The 18,698-nt window shown below is 38.2% G+C and overlaps 1 protein-coding gene and 2 long non-coding RNA genes across 3 annotated transcripts; 2 read left to right on the top strand and 1 right to left on the bottom strand.

The window, feature by feature from the left end:
* Window positions 1-331: 331 nt before the first annotated feature.
* On the top strand, window positions 332-3,977 carry LOC126605256 (CDK5RAP1-like protein). Its single transcript, XM_050272627.1, has 3 exons — window positions 332-747; window positions 1,170-2,233; window positions 3,120-3,977. The coding sequence occupies exons 1-3, from the start codon at window positions 434-436 to the stop codon at window positions 3,632-3,634; spliced, it is 1,893 nt and encodes a 630-aa protein (XP_050128584.1). The 5' UTR covers window positions 332-433; the 3' UTR covers window positions 3,635-3,977.
* A 5,913-nt stretch (window positions 3,978-9,890) lies between these two features.
* On the bottom strand, window positions 9,891-10,679 carry LOC126601776 (uncharacterized). The gene is made up of 2 exons (XR_007615811.1): window positions 10,533-10,679; window positions 9,891-10,136 (listed from the first exon to the last, which is right to left on the bottom strand). It is a non-coding gene; the product is annotated as an uncharacterized LOC126601776 (long non-coding RNA).
* Window positions 10,680-17,898: 7,219 nt separating this feature from the next.
* On the top strand, window positions 17,899-18,698 carry LOC126605565 (uncharacterized). The gene is made up of 2 exons (XR_007616986.1): window positions 17,899-18,005; window positions 18,089-18,698. It is a non-coding gene; the product is annotated as an uncharacterized LOC126605565 (long non-coding RNA).

The raw sequence follows: 18,698 nt of genomic DNA, 5'->3' as shown, positions 1-18,698 counted from the left end.
AATTAATATATGGGAGTTTCCACCCCTAGTATCACTGAGACATTTTTTTTTTTTATAAACCCAACACTTATTAATAGGTGGTTTTTTTCTTTTTAAAAAATGAGACAACTGGTGACAAACTACGGTTATACACCACTTACTAATAGGTAGTTAATTTAAAACAATATCAATAATGTTGGTGGTGGACCTACCTGGCCTATCAAGTTTATCAGTTTGAATGTTTAATTGTAAAAAAAGATTTTAGTTCATATGGTAATTGCACAAAAACTGAAAGTGCAGGTGCCATTTATGACATTCTCCCAAATGATTGGGCCGGCCAATTGAAACGACATGTCGTCTCTGACACTATCACCGGGTTCCTGACAGTATTCGTAACCCCTATCCAACTCTCTCTGACGCATAAAAACCGAGGAGCGCGAATACAATCTCACCTATGGCGTCGTCGTTGTCGTCATCCCTGTCCTCGATCCTGAACCAGCCCCACTGCGCTCTGCGTCTCAAGCTCCAGAGGCCGTGCCGCTTCACTCTGAGGTTCCTCAATTGGGGACCGGAGAAGTCCAGTTTCCAATGCTACCACCACCGCCAGCAGCTGCCGCCTCAGCCGCAAAGGAGGAGTCTTGGCCGCAGTATCTCCAGAAGCTTCTCGAATTTCAGCACCAACGCTTCTCTCTCCGGCCAGTCCGGTGGCCCCAGCCTCCGCCACTTCGTCGCTCAAGCTGCTCTCGCCGGTGCTGAAGCCCAGCCTCAGTGAGTCCACAGTTCACGCCCACACACAGTGGCTTTCAATGCTTTTGTTAGTTTTTGAGGAATTTATGCAATGATTCGAATTGGGTTGTCTTAGAAAGGCTTAAAGTAATGATCTTTGATGTACAATCTGCTGCACAAAAGCAGCTTTTTTAAACATCCAAAATTAGCTGGCTGTGGAGTTATAGGAGATACAAGTTCAAGTTGAAATTTTTATGTGAGCAATGCTAGTGCATTTGGTCCAAAATGTTACTGTGGTGTTTTGCCATGTTTGTAGGAGAAATTGTCCGGATAGTTCATAGAGGAAAGTTGATCAATGTCTTTCGACGTTCTTGCACCCGAATTATATGTCGTGCACACTGTATCTCATGCTTAGCTTTTGTTTTTATGTTTATTTTTTTATTTTTTTTTATTTTTATGTATAGGAATGTGAATGAGACTGCTACTGAAGTTGCTCCAATAGGTCGTATCTATCACGAGACTTATGGGTGTCAAATGAATATTAATGACATGGAGATCGTTCTGTCTATTATGAAGAATGCTGGGTATAGTGAAGTCGTTGATGTTCCTGAGAAAGCAGAGGTTATTTTTATTAACACCTGCGCTATCAGGGACAATGCAGAACAGAAGGTGTGGCATCGGCTTAATTATTTTTGGTTTCTTAAGAGGGAATGGAAGGACAATGTTAAAATAGGGAGGTCGCAGTCCAAATGTCCTCCAAAAGTTGTAGTTTTGGGATGTATGGCGGAGAGGTTAAAGGACAAGATACTTGATTCAGACAAAATGGTTGATGTGGTTTGTGGGCCAGATGCGTACAGAGACTTGCCGAGATTATTAGAAGATGTAGACTATGGTCAAAAAGGAATCAATACTCTTCTTTCGCTGGAAGAGACTTATGCTGATATTAGTCCAGTTCGAATCTCCAAAAATTCAATTACTGCTTTTGTTTCTGTTATGAGGGGTTGCAACAATATGTGCTCATTTTGCGTTGTTCCTTTCACAAGAGGCAGAGAGCGCTCACGTCCTGTGGAATCTATTGTGAGGGAGGTGGGAGAGCTTTGGGAAGAAGGCGTGAAAGAGGTAACACTGCTAGGACAGAATGTAAACAGCTACAATGATGCCTCTGAGAATGAAAAAGAAGTGGAAACCGGAAATAATTGGAGATACAGCGAAGGCTTTTCCAGCATGTGCAAGGTGAAAAAAGTTGGTTCGCGTTTTGCTGATCTCTTGGATCGACTGTCCACAGAATATCCAGAGATGAGATTCCGATACACATCCCCACACCCTAAAGATTTCCCTGATGAGTTGCTGTATTTAATGCGAGACAGACCTAATATATGTAAAAGTATTCATTTGCCTGCACAAACTGGGAGTAGCGCAGTGCTAGAAAGGATGCGTCGTGGCTATACCCGCAAGGCATACTTAGATCTTGTGCAGAAGATACGGAGAATTATTCCAGATGTGGGCATCAGCAGTGATTTCATATGTGGTAAATGTTCATATCAATGTTTTATATATTTTGGTAATCTTGCTTACTAAACTTGCAATCAACTTTCGGTGAGAAGAAACTTTCAGCTTCTGTTTCCTTTGTCTACTATATTTCTGTATGTGTGATTTGTGGTGCCCAGTGGAAATCTTTTACAAGGTAATAGAAGTGATCAAATATTCTTGAAAGGAGGGCTTTACTTGCAACATCTAGTTTCTTTCTTTAAAGGTTGTTATGAGATATCAGAATTTTATGACCAACTTCAATTTTTTACTTTGGACGCTACCAGCACATGAGATCAGTTAATTGATCCTTCGGGCTCAGCTTGGACTTGTGCATGCCTTTTTCTTTCCCTTTTGATGTTTAACTGTGGGTTCATGTTTGTTTAAACTAAATTTCAGAGTTCTCGGCCACTTCTTGTATCCAGATTTGGGGAATCCTACTGGCAAACCTGTTATTACGTTTGTCCTATTTTCATGTGGATTGTTTTCTAGTTTTCTCAAGATTATGCTACTTGCCTTTTTTGTAAAATGGTTACTGTCTAACTCGGGAATTGCATCGTATTCTCACTTTTTTTCAATGTCCTTACATAATTTTATTATAGACTTTCAGTTTTTTATCTAGATTTTATAAAGCTGAACTTAAAAGCAGAATTGTTGTTTCTTGTTAATGTTCCACATGTATTCACTAGCATGCCTCTCCCAGACCCTGCGTAAAGCGGGAGCCTTGTGCACTGGGTACGACCTTTATTCACTAGCATGCCTTCTTTGCCCAAGATTGTTTTTATGCATGTTCTTATGGTTACCAGATGATTGTAAGCTGCAATATCTCATTTTTCTTTCAGCATATGCATTGTTTCCCCGTCTAACATGTATGTTTCTTGTTACAGGGTTTTGTGGGGAAACAGAGGAGGACCATGAAGACACACTTAGTCTTGTAAAGGCTGTTGGTTACGACATGGCTTACATGTTTGCATATAGCATGAGGGAGAAAACCCATGCAAATAGAAACTACGATGATGATGTTCCAGAGGATGTGAAGCAGAGGAGGCTGACTGAACTTATCGAGGCTTTCCGTAAGAGCACAGGTCAGTGTTACGACTCACAGGTGGGAACTACCCAGCTTGTCTTAGTAGAAGGACCTAATAAGAGAGCTCCAGACACAGAACTCATGGGCAAAAGTGATAGAGGTCATAGAGTTTCTTTTGCTAACGTGCCGTTAGCACATCGAGATGCTGATTCAAATGAGGAAAGGAATCCCGTAGTGGGTGATTACGTTGAAGTCCGTATATTGAAATCTACAAGAGCATCACTATTTGGAGAGGCTGTTGCAATAAGTAAATTGAGCTTGTTTTACAACAATGTGGATGAAGAAGTCGTTGCCGCCTGTGGAAGTAGAAGTTGAACCGAGCTTTTTATGGATGTCCCAGGTTTACTTTTTTACACAGCATATCCCTACGGATTAGTTCATTCATGTTTTGTCGATGGTGACCTTGGAGCTGCTTCTTGTGTGAGAGTTGAGAATTTGTGGATGCTGGTAAAACAAGGATCGGTTTCAAATTGGCGTTTCGTCTCCCTCTTTGAGAGTATGGCGCTTCGACATTCTCGCTGACAAGTGAAAACCTCAAACTTCAAGAAGGTTTAGGGTGCTGTGCAACTGTTTGCATTGATGCATGTATTCGTTGATACAACGATCTGATGAAAATACATGCATTTTGGTATTTATGAAATTGAGAAAATTGTAGCAATGATCCTTCAACTTTAACTAAATTGGGGCAATGGTATTTCGATTAAAAATTCATGACCATAGGTCCCTTAACTTATTAAAACATGCAAGTATGGTCCTTTTTGTTAACTCTTTCAGAATTCTATTAAAATGAGTTATGTTGGAATGATCATTGCTACAATTGAGTTAAAGTTGAGGGATCATTGCTACAATTTTTCTCATTTGATTTTCTATATTTGCTCACAATTCAACCTCATGTGCATGGCACGTAACTCATTTTAATGAAAGTTTTAACGGAATTGAAGAAAATGACTATAGTTGCACGTTTTGATAGAGTTAAGGGAATGATCATGAGTTTTTAGTTGAATGACTATTATTTCAATTGGGTTAAAGTTGATAGAATGTAACAATTTCTTTTTATGAAATTGAGTAATGTTATTCATACCATGTTTTTGTCACATTTTCATACTACCTTAGATGACATTTGATATGGACAGTCATATCATTTGAATTAATCAAATTTTTAAATTTAGTTCATTATTTAATAAACTAATAATTAAGAAAAAAATTAGTTAATTAAATGATGGTTATGGTATATGAGGAGTCTTTCTCATTCCTTTTCTTGGGTTTTGCAAATTTTTCAAATGATGTGGATGTTCACATCAGATGCCACCTAAGGTGGTATAAAAATGTGGTATAAAAACATGGCATGAATAGCATTACTCTATGAAATTTGAATCTCTTCAAATATGATAGAAACCAACTTACAACATAAATGCCATTGTAGCGGCATTCGTGTGGCAAGAAGTTCTCAAATAGGCTTTCCATTTGTTTTCATGAATGTGTGAATTCAGCAGGACCGTTATACATTGCATCATTATTCATAATAGATCATTTCTCTCGATGGTTTTTTAGTCAAAATTGTCTTTGAGATTTGCATAATCCTTCACTTTGGCCTCTAAGATTTGAAATCAATAGAAGTGGTCTCTAAGATTGTCCATCATCAATCATTTTGGACATTCCCCAAAAAATTATGTTAAATAAGGATCAAAATGACAAAAATACCCTCAATTTAACAAACAATAGGCTAAAATGATTTGACCAAAAATTGAGGGTTTTTTTTGTCATTTATTCTTATTTAATGAAGATTTTTCATGGATAAACCAAAATGATTGATGATGGACAATCTCAAGGATCACTTCTATTGATTTCAAATCTCATATACCAAAGTGAATAATTATGCAAATCTTAAGGACCGTTTTGGCTAAAAAGCCTTTCTCGATTTATGCAAACAAAAGGGATCGTAAAATTTTATAAGATGCTCTCAAGTGCTTTTCTAAGGATGAGGATCCTCTCTAGATACTCTTTGTGGGAATCCTAGGGATCCTCACATTATGGTCGTTTATCGTATATCGTGCAGTCAATTTCGTTAGGTACTATTTATGTTAATTTTAAATAAATAAATTTAAAATAATTTCTGACCGCACGATATACTATAAACGGTTAGAATACAAGAATCATTAAGATCTCACAACTTGAATCTGGATGGGATCCAAATCTCTTTTCTAAGTAGCATTTGGATTTTTTTTTTATAAAGGTTGACATGCTTCTAATAAAAGCTCTTATAGCACAAGTGCTTCCTGCAATAGCAAAATCTTAAACGATTACACTTTTTAACTTGTGGTGCCCTTTCATATCTCTGTCAAACTCTGGCACTTCTTTTGACCTAAAGCAAGGTTCTAAATGACGCTAGGCGCTAGTCGGATGGCGGGTTGAGGCCTATCACCTAGGCGGTTAGGCAGGGCTTAGGCAAACTAGGCGGATTTAAATAAATCTATTATATTTCGTGTAAATAAGTGTTTGCTTATACTTAAAATATAGGGTTAATCTATGTTTATTACCCTCATATTTCATGGTTTTCAACATTTAGTACATCAAGTTTTTTTCGTCCCAGAGTCATACCTAAAGTGTAAATTTTGGGACAGTCTCATACATCCGTTAGTCAAACTGTTAAGTCTCTCATTAACTGTGACGTGGCGCCCATGTGGACAATGACTGGGTGCCACGTGGATTTTTTTTTTTAAGAGAAGGGGTTCAAAAAAAAATTTCCTGCCCAAAATTTTTTTCCCACAACCATGTACCTTACATTTTTTCCCACCAAAACATTTTGAAAAAAAAGTCAAATTAAATAGGGAAAAAATCAATTCCAAAAAAACTTTGAAAATTAAAAATCTGGAATTGCAGTTCACCGGACTTGTTGGGTCCTCGAGGGGTCTTCGATCTCGCCTTCGTCCCAGTCATCAAAGCTGGTGAAGGAAGGTTAAGAAGGTTTGTTGATGGAGAATTCGAATCGAGAATTTAGTTGGGATCCGGTTCATATATGGAGGATTAGGGGAGGGAGATGGGTCGGGTTGGGAGGTGGTGGTGAGGGGCTGGTATCGCCGACATCAAGACTGGAGAGCAATGGATTTTGCTCACCACCAAACTCTCCCTTCGTCTCTTTGTTCTTCTTCATTGCTTCGGTCCTGCCGTCTGCTGCTTCACCAGCCTTTTCCTTTTGCATCAATTGATAACAAATGGAGCATCATGTCCCTTTTCAGTGCCTATTCACCGATCCAACCTTCACTGGCCGTCACTACTCTTCGCTCCTCACCATTCCCTTTCTAGAGTCGTCTTCCCTGTTTGGTTACTAAGAAAATGCCTAAGAAAGATGGTGGGCTGATGGGGCGTCGGGACGGGAGAACAAAGAGATGGTGGCACTCAGCAACTCCTCGAAAATCTGAGGGGGCTAGAAGGACGATAAACTGCAAAGCAATCGGTTTTGCTCAGTGCCGAACCCTCCCTCCCTTCGACTTTGACTTCTTCGGTATGTGAGTTCGAAGCCGATTTCCTCCCTTCTCTCTTTTGAAAAAGACTTCAACTTCGATTTCCTCAGCAGCATCGTGGCCTGCTTTTGCTGCTCTACGAATTCGAAGTCTTTTTGTGTTTTCATTCTGTGTTTGACGAAATTGAAGTCTAATTCAAACGGGTCGAAAAGATTTTGGGGATTAGGGATTTCATGCTAGGTTTGCTCAATTTTTTTTAAAACTCAAAAGATTTTGGGAGTTAGGGTTTTTGCAAAGGGTGGAGGAGAGAGAATGGAGGGGTGGTGAAGAGGTTGGAGGAGAGGGAGATGGGTCGGGTATAAAGGGTTTGGTGGGCGTAGAAGAAAGAAGGGTGGAAGGGGTTGGATGGGAGCTGGGGGGGTGGCGATGGGGTTGGATTAGAAGGTGGATGGTGATGAGGGTTGATTGCAAAAGAATGGCTGGGGGATTAAAATGGTGGGCACGGGTGAGGATTATGGGGAAGACGAAGGGGATTTGGGTTTTTTTTTTTTTTTTTTTGTTATACTTTTCTTTAAATAATTATTATTTTTTTAATTTTTAATTTCCATGTGGACCCTTTAATGACATGTGGCGTCCAATCATTGTCTACATGGACACCACGTCATCAGTTAACCGGAGACTTAACAGCCAGACTAACAAATATATGAGATTGTCTCAAAATTAACACTATATGTATGACTCTGGGTCGAAAAAAAATTTCATACCAAATATTGAAAACCACAAAACTTGAGGGTAGTAAACTGAGATTAACACTAGAATATATATAATTTCATCATAAACTACAAAATAAAATGACATATATATTATGAAGTATTGAGACATAATGAAAACATAAGGAACAATGATATAATGTGTGTTCATTTAAGTATGCAACAAGTCTCTTACAATTTATTGAAAAGAAAATAAAATGCAAAATAAAAGTTATCTATTTTCTGTTTAAGTGAGTCGTGACCTATGCGAGTCTAGGTAGGTTAAGCGGGTGCCTAGGCGTTCTAGGCGAGCACCTTAGCAGGTCTAGGCGTATTTTCTTAATTTTTAAACGCCTAGGCATTAATCGGAGCGATAACCAGTTGCCTAGCGCCTAGGCGGCACTAGGCGGAGATTTTTAGAACAGTGACCCAAAGCCCCCAACAGTAAATAATGTACAAATCAATCACTTGTGAAAAAAGTTAAAAAATAATGTGATCCGGACTTTCGAGAAATATTCTCATGCAGTCAATGACTCTACATTATTTAAATTCACAACAAACTATTAAAATTATGCATTGATTGTAAAAAAAAATTCTGTTACGTGAAACTTAGTCCAATCGTGTGATACATGATACATGTTCATGATGATCATAATCAATATTGAATATGGTAACAGGTGACATCGAAGTGTCATGAATCTTCTATATATAAAGAGAATACAAAAGGTGAACAATGATTTGGTGTCACCAAGCTTCAATAAAAAAATTGGATAAAAATGCCCCCAATACAATAACCTTCAAAGGCATCCTAAAATAATGCATCAAATAAGGCAGGACCATTTTCATCATTTTAACAGTGTTTTTTTAATAATTAATTTTTTGGTATATTTCTTTTTTTTTTAAATAATAACTAGCAGATGAGCACACACTATGTGTGTGTAAACAACCGCCCACCTCCTTCCACGTTCTCCTCAAGCACAACCGCTTCAATTCATTCAAGTTATCCAAAAAAACATCATGATTTCACTTACGTGTATGAAAAAAATGATGGTGGGACAATTTCTCTTAATAAGTGCATATTTTTTACCTTATGTAAATATTTCGATATAAAATTACTATTTTGCCCCTTTTATGTAAATATTGTGTATAAAAATGAGGGCAAAATAGGAAAAAAGGGGGGAAAGTTCAAAAGATACAAAATTACTATTTTACCCTCCTTATGTCAACATTGTGTATTTAGAAGTGAGGGCAAAATTGGAAAAAATGAGGGCAAAAAGTTGACAAGCCATCTTCTCTTAATAGAATATATTAGTACCTCACAATAGGCTAACAATAATGTGATTCAATTTTTCTATTTTTAAACACGTTTAAAACATCTTAAGAGACGTGTAATACAGGTTATAAAAAAACGATATTTCGCACACAGATAATAATGTGATTAAATTAGTTGTCAATTTTTTTTTTTGTAATAAATGATATTATCTACACTACACTAAGGTAGAGAATGGTGAGCTTAACCTTACAATAGACTAGCAATAATGCTATTCAATCAGTTATTTATTAAATATTATTTTCTCTATTTTTAATCACGTTCAAAACATCTTAAGAGAAGTGTAATGCCAATTATAAAAAAAAAGTCTTTCGCACGCGGATAATAATGTGATCAAATTAGTTGTCAAATGATTGTTTTAACAAACGATATTATCTATACTAAGAAAGAGGGGGTTGACTTAGCCTCACAATGGGTTAGAAATAATGTGATTCAATCAATTGCTTATTAAATATTATCTTCTGTATTCCTAAACCCTAAATTCTATATAGACCGATTTTATTATGTAAATTCAACTACTTTAATTAGTTTATGAGAGATTTCTTCTAGCATGATCTAAGATTATTTATTTACTTCAAATATTTGACTTTCCTTTTGTCAATTTACCCGTATAAATACATTTAAAACGTATAAGTCGCGCGTGCATGAAGGCTAGTCATGATAATACAAGCAAGAAATAAAGGAGTAAGATTTTCTGCCCTCCAAGTCTCCCTCCCCTTCTATTTGAACGGTTATGGTTAAGCCACATCAACATTTTTTGTTAATTTTTTAATAGTCAGAAGAAGACAAAAAATAATACGTGAGAGGAATGAAGGAAATGATATGAGAAAAGGAGGAAAGAGAATCCTACTTCGCAAATAAAAAGGGTGATGACTTACTTATGAGTGGCACTAACCCTTCAGAGTGCACCACCCCCACACTCATCTTTTCACTAATTGCATTCACATGCTGCCAACCCTAAACCACTCATTCTTTTGGCACTCATTCATTTCTTTTCTTTTTCTTTTTTTGGAAAGTGGGATCCAAAAGGATCGCCAACGAGGAGCTTTTATTAAAACAAACACACACTTACAAACAAAACAAAGACCTAATTTACTCCTAGAAACAAACAAAGAATGGGCCTAAAGACAAAGAAAACACATAAAACCCAACAACAGTGAAGACCAAACAAAAACAAACATCCGAGAAACATCCATTGTGCTCTCCACAGTCGATCTGAGAAGCAGCCAGCCATCCAATCCTCTGTCCACCGCCGATCATCACATCCACAACGCCACCTACACATAGCCATCAACAAGAGATAGTCGGCGCGAGAGAAGCCAACCATTTAAAAGAAGCTTTGGGAAAATCTCGAGCAACACAGCCGCAAACGGCAGACAACAAGGAGAACGTGGTGGTGTGGGAAACACCCGAGCCGGATACAACACCAGAACTTTACACACGAACTCTACAGAAACCATGGTTGAAAAATAAAGCACGGAAGGGCCATGAAAAGGGATATCCACGGGGGTTGAGGGATGGGAAAAACCATAGAGGAAAAGGAGAAGAACCATCAGCAGATGGAAGGGGAGATGAAAGAAAAAACAAAAGCAAAAAAACTAAGGAAAATGAGAAAGACCATCAGCAGATGGAAGGGGAGAAGAAAGAAAAGGAAAATACAAAAAATCACCCACCGATCCCAACCGCAACTAAGATCAGCGGCACCAAACGGAAGCACGATTGGGAAATCACTCACACAATATGGTGAGAAGCACCCTCAAACAGAGGGAAGAACTCTCACAGGGAGAGAAAATAGGCTCTTTGGGACAACTTGTTTTTCATGTCAAACGTCAAATTTTAGATTAGTCCCCATTCATTTCATTTTGCCATCATTTTTTTTTAATTTTCAAAACAGTCAACTTTTTAGTATGTCCCTAAATTTAAAGCGCTAATCATACATTTTTTTGTTATTTTTCATATATCTTTGTTAATTTGTATTCATTAATTTTCTTCAAGTCATTCGATTTGATAATCGAAAATTAAGAAAGTTTTGTGAGAAGTAAAAATAAGTGTGGATAGGACCACCCATATTTAATTGTTGTGAGCAAACATTAACAACATACTGAAAATTATCATTTCAGTAATTGCAATTAGAAAATACTCGTTCTAAATTTCATTTAAAACTTATGAGTGTGTGACAACAATATTTTATTTGATACAACGATATACATCAACATTAAAGGGCTAATAAATAAAATAATTGTAAATTCTTAATTTTTGAAATTCGAATTTAAGATATTTTATTTTATTTAAAAAAAATTATATTATCTACATTAATAGAGAGGGGATGAGTTTAGCCTTACAATGAAGTAGCGATAGTGAGGTTTAAATTTACCTTTAGAAAGAATTAAACCTAAAATCTCTCACTTACGATTGAAAAAATACCACTAAATTATAGTATTAAGTGGCTAAGACATCTTACTTCTAAATAAAGAAAGAAACAACCCATTAACAATTCTCATGCTATAAACATGAGGTTGATGAAGATGATTCGACCCATTTTTTCTAGGTAATTTTAACGAAACACTTCTGGTATTGTTCTTTTTTAACGAAAAATCACACTTTTACATTTTTCCGATACTATTTACTGCACCTTTATTTATCTTTTTTCATAAAAACTTTTTTTTAAAAACTTTTTGTTAATTTTTTTTATTTTCTAAATGCGTGTTTACGCACTACCATTGTTAATTGTTATTGTCTCTTTTTATGTTGAATTTTTTCTGGTATTGTTCATTTTTAACAAAAAATCACACTTTTACATTTTTCCGATACTATTTACTGCACATTTATTTATCTTTTTTCATAAAAACTTTTTTTTAAAAACTTTTTGTTAATTTTTTTTATTTTCTAAATGCGTGTTTACGCACTACCATTGTTAATTGTTATTGTCTTTTTTTATGTTGAATTTTTTTTGGTCAAAATAATAGCATTGTTACTGATGTATAATCGACTAGACACCTGTCTGTCCGCACTCAGTAGTCAGTACTCAATTGTCATCACCCTTGTCCTTGCCTTCTCTTTTTTTCTTTTCTTTCACATAATTTATTTCATACCAGTCAACATGTTTGGCAACTTTAAAATGAATTGCCAAATGCGAATGATATCAAACTTTGGGATATCTGCCCTACAATCTCAAATGAATCAGCGATATTTAAAGAAACAAATCAGATACGAATATATAGGTGCCCTTAAAATTATGAAGTATTGTAGCAACACCAGAAAATTAAATTTATAGATAAAATTTACAAATTAAATAATATGTTATCATTAAAAATGAGTACGTTTATCAACGCTTAAATAATAATCAAATCATCAACTTTATGCGAAAGGTAATGCTAAGAAGATAAAATTTACAAATTAAATAGGAAAGTGTTATTGACACTTCAAAAATATCATTCTACACTCCTCACAAGTATATTTTTCTTTCCAAATATAGAAAATTTGGAATGTATAATGAGATTTTTGAAGTGCTAATAACAATTCTCATTAAATAATATGTTACCATTAAAAATAAGCACGTTTATCAACGCTTAAGTAATAATCAAACCATTAACTTCTATATCATTCAATTTATAAAATTTTATTTACAAATTTAGTCCTCATAGCTTTACTTTCATATAAAACATTAAGACTACTATACTTTATGGGATGAATTCTAACTAGAATATGTAAAGAGATTTCCCAACTTAACTCAGATAAAATATTGAAACAAAATTATAAACATCCAAAGTGTTTTTTTTTTTTTTTGAAAAAAGCTTATTCACTTTTATTACAAACTAAACCATACACATAAGCAAACCCACGGCCCAAACAACACAAATAAACAAGCAAAACACATGCCCAAAAAACAAATTACAAAGGGCCAACCAGAAGTTGAAGCCTAAAACGCACAAAAGACCACAAACACAAGAAAGCTCTACACCAGGCACCGCCGATCTCGATCCAACCAAGTCCTTGTCCACATCCAAGCATCGCCAGAGTAATTGCAGCATCTCACCTCGAAGAACGTCCTGAGCACAACCGCAAAGAAAGGATAGCCAACAAGTGGTCAGAAGAAGCCAACTATCAGGATGAAGTTCGTGGCAACCCACGAACAACACTACTAGAAAAGGCAGAGACAGTGAAAAGGTGGTGGTGTTGAACACCCGAGCCAGTGGGACCCCTAGAACTCTACACACCATCTCGAAGTACCGCAACAAATCATGGTTTTGAAGCGGCTGCAGATCGGAGCTGAGATGAACAAGGAGGAACGCCACTGGGGGTAGGAAGAAATGGCCAGATTGGAAAGGAGAGTAGGGGAGAAAAGGGAGAAGCATCGGAAGAAGCAAAAAAGAAAAGAAGAAGAAGAAGTAGAGAACAAAGAGGAACTGGCAGAGAAGGGAAAAGGAGGAGGAAGGGAAAAGGGGCGACTGACTTCAGCCGAAGGCAGAGTCCACGTCGGAGAAGGTGGGCAAGAGGAAGACCCTCACCAAAACAGGGGGGGGGGGAGAAGCTCTCACAGGAGAGAAAAAAAGTGTGTTTGGCTGTTTGTTTGTTAAAAAACATCCAAAGTTACATTATTAAATTTCATCTAAATTTGCGATAATAGCTTAATTAATTAAAAGCCCTTTATTTTGTTGAGGTTCTATGACTAAATCTTCTGTATTCATTAAAATAACATTAACAAAGCACGAGTTCCACATTTCTCCCTCTAACCATCTGCCTCAAAGAACACGTCTTTGCACTAACGAATAATGATCAGGATATGATTTGAATTAGTAGACAAATAGTAATTCGTTTGGTACTTTAGGTCACACGAGTAATAAGATTAGTAATCAAATCTCATAAACTTAGTGGAGTGATAACATAACATAAACATTATGAGATTTAAATTACATCATTCGTGTGGAGCTCTGAATATGTCGATATTATGTTATCACTCAACTAGTTATATGAGATTTGAATTACTAATATTTTGTGTTGATGCACAAAACCGGAGGTCTTTGGTACAACAGAAAGTGTCAGGTTTTGTGACCTTCGCTTGGTTGCTTGGTTGCTTCAGTCACTAGTGAGGATAAGTACGTAAATGAATAGAGACAGAGAAGCAAACACAGGATGTACGTGGTTCACCCAAATTGGCTACGTCCACGGAGTAGAGGAGTTCTTATTAGTAGTGAAGGGCTTACACAAGTACAAAGGATCAAGCTCTCAATTTAGTGAGTTCTTGTGAATGATTTCACACAAAATGGCATTAGGCAATATTGTGGGGGAATGACCCCTATTTATAGAAAAACTTGTAGCTTTGTCACATTGACATGTGTCATGTTATGATTGGTTCTTGATGTTGACACGTGCTGCGCTCTGATTGGCTTCTAATCTTGACACGTGTCGAGTAGTGATTGGCCTCCTGGTCGGAGGGGAACTCTTCTGGGTCCTTGACAGTATAGCGTTGGCCGGTGCTCGGTAGTTTCGGGATTGGTCAAGTATGGTACAAACAGTGCTCCCCTAAGTTCCCGAGTGAGGGAAACTCCTCGGTTGGGGACTTGCAAGATCCAATCCCTTGAGTAATCACGAAACTTCTAAGTACCGAAGTGTGGTCTGATCTTCATCTGCCCTTCTCTGGAAGTACCTTTCCTCCATCCGGGAATGGTGTATTTAGCTGATGTTGACGCACAAGGTAATGTATCAATTTCACTTGAAGCTTACTTGTAGTTTCGGGCTTGGTCAAGTGCGATACAAACCCTATAGTAGGAGTCCCCCAAGTCGCCGAGCTAGGAGATCTGCCGAAAGAGGTGACAGACAAGGTAAGCAGTCAAACTTCCAAGTAAGCAAACCAGGAGCAGAGGTTTGACTTCGGCTTCCGGTTGATTGTTCTCATTCTCCTTGTCTCTCATTCAACTGCCAGGATAAGGAGAAGCAAATGGATAAGAGATGATATGAGATACTTTTGCTTTTGAAGAAGTAACTTTCCACAGGCTTATTCTTGAACTGTGCTGGAGGGTTTTCTGGTGCCCTTCAGAGTATAAGGCCAACTCAAAAATTTGAGGGTCAAAACAAGTCCATCAAATCTAGAGTACGTTCGACCTTGATGATATGGGATACTATTGCTGTTGACGGAATAATGAATGTGGTATGGAAAGGTGTCGTGCTGTAGTGATCTGTTTCAGCCCACCGTTGAACCTTCTGCTTCAATCTTTTGCATGGCAGAAGTGGTGTGCAACCTTTGCATTTAAATGGTCCTTCAGAACATTCCTTCATAGTGACTCATTCACGCTTGGCAGCTTCAGTGTAAAGAGCCAATATCTGATCAACTGTCATGAGGTATTTGCCGGTGGAATTCGTGACCTTGATAGCAGTTGAGGATGAGTACTCGAGAGCAATGCTAAGTAAGCGACCAGGCAAAGGCTCCAGGCAGTCAGTTCCAAATTGGAGGTTTGATTTCAGGTTCCGACTGACTGCTCTCTTTCTCCTTGTCCTGCAGGTGTGGACAAGGACAAAGACAAAGACAGGGAGAAAGCATGATATGGGATACTCTTGCTTTCGACCCTGATGATATGAGATACTCTTGTTCTTGGTGTGGCTTATTTGCTGAGGTATTATCGGGGGGAAATAAAGCTGAGTATTTCGAGAGGTTATGTTGAGGGTGCCTTTTCGAATGCGAGAAAGGGTTGAGCATTTTTGCAGGTTTGCCTGTCCGTTGAGGAGGGAGGTCAATGTATATAGGGATTTCCCAATAACAAGTAGTAATGCTATTCCTTTACCCTTCTTGGTCACAGCAATGTAGTGGGAGCTGCCAGCTTCACGTGTTTTAATTTTGTCAGAGCACTTTGAAAAAGTGGTATGTGGTATCTGGAAAGCTGATATTACGTGTGAAGATTACAGACAAGCTTTATCTAAGGAAATCTGGCTCTCGAAGTTCTGAGAGTTGTGCCTCTTCGGTTTTCGAACAAGCAATCCCGTCGAGGATCTGACTCTCGAGATTCGGAAAGCGATGCTACTCCGGTTTTTGAGAAAGTAATTATGTTGGGAGTCTTTTCTCGAATGTGAGTAAAGGTTGGACGTTCTTGCCAACCTGTCTTGCCGCAAAACACGGATGTCGACACACATAGGGACTTTCCAGTTGTCAAGCAGTGGTGCTGTTCCTTTACCCTTATGGGTAATAGTAGGGTAGCTGGAACTTCGAAATTCTCGTGCCTAAACTTTGTCAGAGATCTTTGACAAAGTTATATGTGGTACCCGAGGAGTTGATGGTGCATATGGAGAGCGGTGATTGAACAGTAAGATTCACGTGCTTTCTACTTCACCAGAAATCTTCGACAGATTGCCCGTAATTTCCGCAAAGCTGAGTGTGCATGTGACAGGTGCTGACGAGGCTGAAAAAGCAGGTGCTTCTTCGATTTCTGAGATCGGCCCTCGTGGTCTCTGAGCAGCCCAGCTTTTGAGAAAGCATTCGCCTCTTCGATTTCTGAGATCGGCCCTCGTGGTCTCTGAGCAGCCCAGCTTTTGAGAAAGCAAACGCCTCTTTGATTTCTGAAGCTCCGTCGAGTGCAGATTTTTATAGAGGCTGGCATTAAGTTCCACAGCACACTTGAATCTCTACCAGTAGAAGCTCATTTCTTGCACTTCTAAGATCTTGATTTGTCTGACCTCTTCCTTCTTCAACACATTTGAAAATGTCTGGACCCTCCGACCGTCGTTTTGACTTGAACCTTGGAGAAGAGACAGCCACGCCTTCTCCAGACAACATATGGCGCCCATCCTTCATATCCCCTACTGGTCCTCTTACCGTTGGGGATTCTGTGATGAAGAATGATATGACCGCTGCAGTGGTGGCCAGGAACCTTCTCACTCCCAAAGATAACAGACTACTTTCCAAACGGTCTGATGAGTTGGCTGTTAAGGACTCTCTGGCTCTTAGTGTTCAGTGTGCAGGTTCTGTGTCTAATATGGCCCAACGCCTATTTGCTAGAACCCGCCAAGTTGAATCATTGGCTGCTGAAGTGATGAGTCTCAAACAGGAGATTAGAGGGCTTAAACATGAGAATAAGCAGTTGCACCGGCTCGCCCATGACTATGCTACAAACATGAAGAAGAAGCTTGACCAGATGAAGGAATCTGATGGTAAGGTTTTACTTGATCATCAGCGGTTTGTGGGTTTGTTCCAAAGGCATTTATTGCCTTCGTCCTCTAGGGTTGTACCTGGTAATGAAGCTTCAAATGATGAACCTCCAATGCCTCCTCCTTCTGGGGTTTTGTCAAGTACTGAGGCTCCGGATAACCACCCTCCGGTGCTTTCTCTTTCTGGGGCTCTACCGACTGCTGAGACTTCCCCTAAGCAACCTTTGTGAAGGCTCCCTTTTGTTTGTTTATTTTGACTCATGTATATGTACATATTTGTGGCTTATCAAAAATATTAATAAATAAGCTTTGCTTCATTTCAACATATTGTGTTAAATACACCCAAGCCTTCTTCATAAAGTTCTTTGAATTTTTGCTTTTGTTGAAACCTGTATTGTTGAAGCTTTGTGAGTGAAGCATGTAGTTTGAGGTAGTGTTCCCTTAATTTCCCGAGTGAGGAAAACTTCTCGGTTGGAGACTTGAAAAATCCAAGTCACTGAGTAGTCACGAACTTTTGAGTACCAAGGCGTAGTAGCATATGGTGGGAGTCCCCCAAGTCTCTAGTCGAGGGAGTTGACGAATGAGGTGTCTTGCTAATAGTCCATGTCGTAAGTACCAAAACTTCATTCTTTTGTTTTCTAAGTGGTAGCCCCGGACTTTTTCTTCATAGATTTTGTTGATGAAGGTTGCTAGGCCCGAATAAGTGGAATTGCAGAAGGTGTAACCGTTGGTGCATTAACATCATAATGGAAGCATCACAATGATGGAAGCATCACAATGATGAAAGCATCATAATGATGAAAACACCATAATGATGAAACATCATAATGATGTTTCTTTGGTGGAATTGTTTTTCATTTCCCCTAACAACCGGAATTGTTTTTCAACATAACACCATCATCTGAAGGTCGAATCACAAAGTTGTCTTCATGAAAGTTGTTCGTTAATTCCTTAACTACAACATATCCAAATTGGAGAGCCATCGGAGCAGTACAACTCCAGAAATCCAGGTATGATGAGTGACTGTTTATCATTTGTCTGTCAACCCGTCAGATTTGTTGTGAGCTTCGAAACTCCATTTTCTCTTGTTCAGATCGGTATGCTTTCTTCATTGAAGTTGTTCCTCAGCTTGTGAACTACAACATATCCAAATTTGAGATCCCTCGGAGCTGTATAACTCAAGAAATTCAGGTATGATGAATGACTGGTTATTATTTGTCTGTCAACCCGTCAGATTTGTTGTGAGCTTCGAAACTCCATTTTCTCTTGTTCAGATCGGTATGCTTTCTTCATTGAAGTTGTTCCTCATCGACTCTTTCATAACATATCAAAAATTCAGGATGAACTAACGGTTAAATATTTCCAGATCTTCGAAACATCACAACAGCTTCGAAATCTGCAAGAAGCCGACTATCATGTTTGGAGCTTCAACACTTTAATTTCCGTCGCTCAAACAGAAATGGTTCCTTCTTGAAAGTTGTTCATATGCTCAAGAACTATAGGGTGTCTAAAATTCAGCTCCATTGGAGAAGAGCAGAGGTTGCAGAAATTTGATAGATGAAAGGAGGCGGAAGAGGGAGAGAGAGAAAAAGTCTCTTGGGTTGGATTTCTATTTTGGGGCAGATTCCAATTTTTGTAGCACCTTCATTATTGATGAATTGCTTGTACTTTTGTCCATTATGAAATTTGGGACTTTGGCTTGT

Source organism: Malus sylvestris, chromosome 15, assembly GCF_916048215.2.
Source record: "Malus sylvestris chromosome 15, drMalSylv7.2, whole genome shotgun sequence".
NCBI lineage: Eukaryota > Viridiplantae > Streptophyta > Magnoliopsida > Rosales > Rosaceae > Malus > Malus sylvestris.
The sequence above is the reverse complement of the archived record's forward strand: the minus strand, read 5'-3'. Positions and strand labels throughout refer to the sequence as shown.